The sequence below is a fragment of the Fulmarus glacialis genome, unplaced genomic scaffold, assembly GCF_000690835.1.
Source record: "Fulmarus glacialis isolate BGI_N327 unplaced genomic scaffold, ASM69083v1 scaffold35689, whole genome shotgun sequence".
In the NCBI taxonomy this organism is placed as follows: domain Eukaryota; kingdom Metazoa; phylum Chordata; class Aves; order Procellariiformes; family Procellariidae; genus Fulmarus; species Fulmarus glacialis.
The window spans coordinates 1-947 of NW_009233183.1; the positions used below are offsets into that span (position 1 = coordinate 1).

At 60.6% G+C, this 947-nt stretch overlaps 1 protein-coding gene across 1 annotated transcript; it reads left to right on the forward strand.

The window, feature by feature from the left end:
* Nucleotides 1-117: 117 nt before the first annotated feature.
* LOC104082211 (peptidyl-prolyl cis-trans isomerase A) lies at nt 118-743 on the forward strand (the record flags this gene model as incomplete). Its single annotated transcript, XM_009585235.1, has 2 exons — nt 118-290; nt 426-743. Coding segments are annotated over 2 exons (309 nt in total), but the record flags the coding sequence as incomplete, so codon positions are not given.
* Between the last annotated feature and the right edge of the window lie 204 nt (nt 744-947).

Below are 947 nucleotides of genomic sequence, written 5' to 3' on the forward strand. Positions count from 1 at the left end.
GCTGGCAAGTTTGGGGTGGGAAGGCGGCTCTGCCTCCTGCCTGCAGCCTCTGCAGGGCTGCTGCACCTGGTTCAAGAGTCTTCTGCGCTTGTGACCTGAAATGCCGCTTCTTCGCAGGGTGGCGACTTCACGCGCCACAACGGCACTGGCGGCAAATCCATCTATGGGGAGAAGTTCCCCGATGAGAACTTCATCCTGAAGCACACGGGCCCTGGCATCCTGTCCATGGCCAATGCCGGCCCCAACACGAACGGCTCCCAGTTCTTCATCTGCACTGCCAAGACCGAATGGTGAGTCGGAGGCTGTGGGAGGGTGAGCTCGGGGGTCCCCAGCACCCACCCCGGCGGGGAGGTGACATGCCAGGCCTGGTGCTGAGGTCCCCGTGTGGGGATGGCAGGCGCCAGCTGTGACCGGTGCTTCTGCAGGTTGGATGGCAAGCATGTCGTCTTTGGCCGTGTCAAGGAAGGGATGAACGTGGTGGAGGCCATGGAGCGCTGTGGCTCCAAAGATGGCAAAACGAGCAAGAAGATCACCATTACCGACTGCGGGCAGCTCTCGTAAAACCTCCTCTTAACAACTGACCATTCCTTCGGCAGCCCGGGTGCCGCGCCCTGCTGCAGCTCGCCCCATCCCACCCCGCTCCTGACTTACTGCTGCGTTTCTATCGGGTCTCAGCCCCACAAGCACGGTCCAGCCGGGCCGCAGTTACCTTTATGAGTCTAAATAAAACGAGTTAAACCACAGTGGCCCCCTTCTCTCCCCCTTACTGGGGTGGGCAGTGTGTGTGTGTGGGAGGGTGTGAGGACCCCTGCAGTGTTGCCACACCAGGTCTTCAGTAGGGTCCAGAGTGAACAGGTACAGGCAGCTGGTCCTGGCACAGAACTATCCCTGGGGGCCTCAATGCTGCAAATGGGGAAGGGACCCCCTTTTTCCACATGCTGCCATGG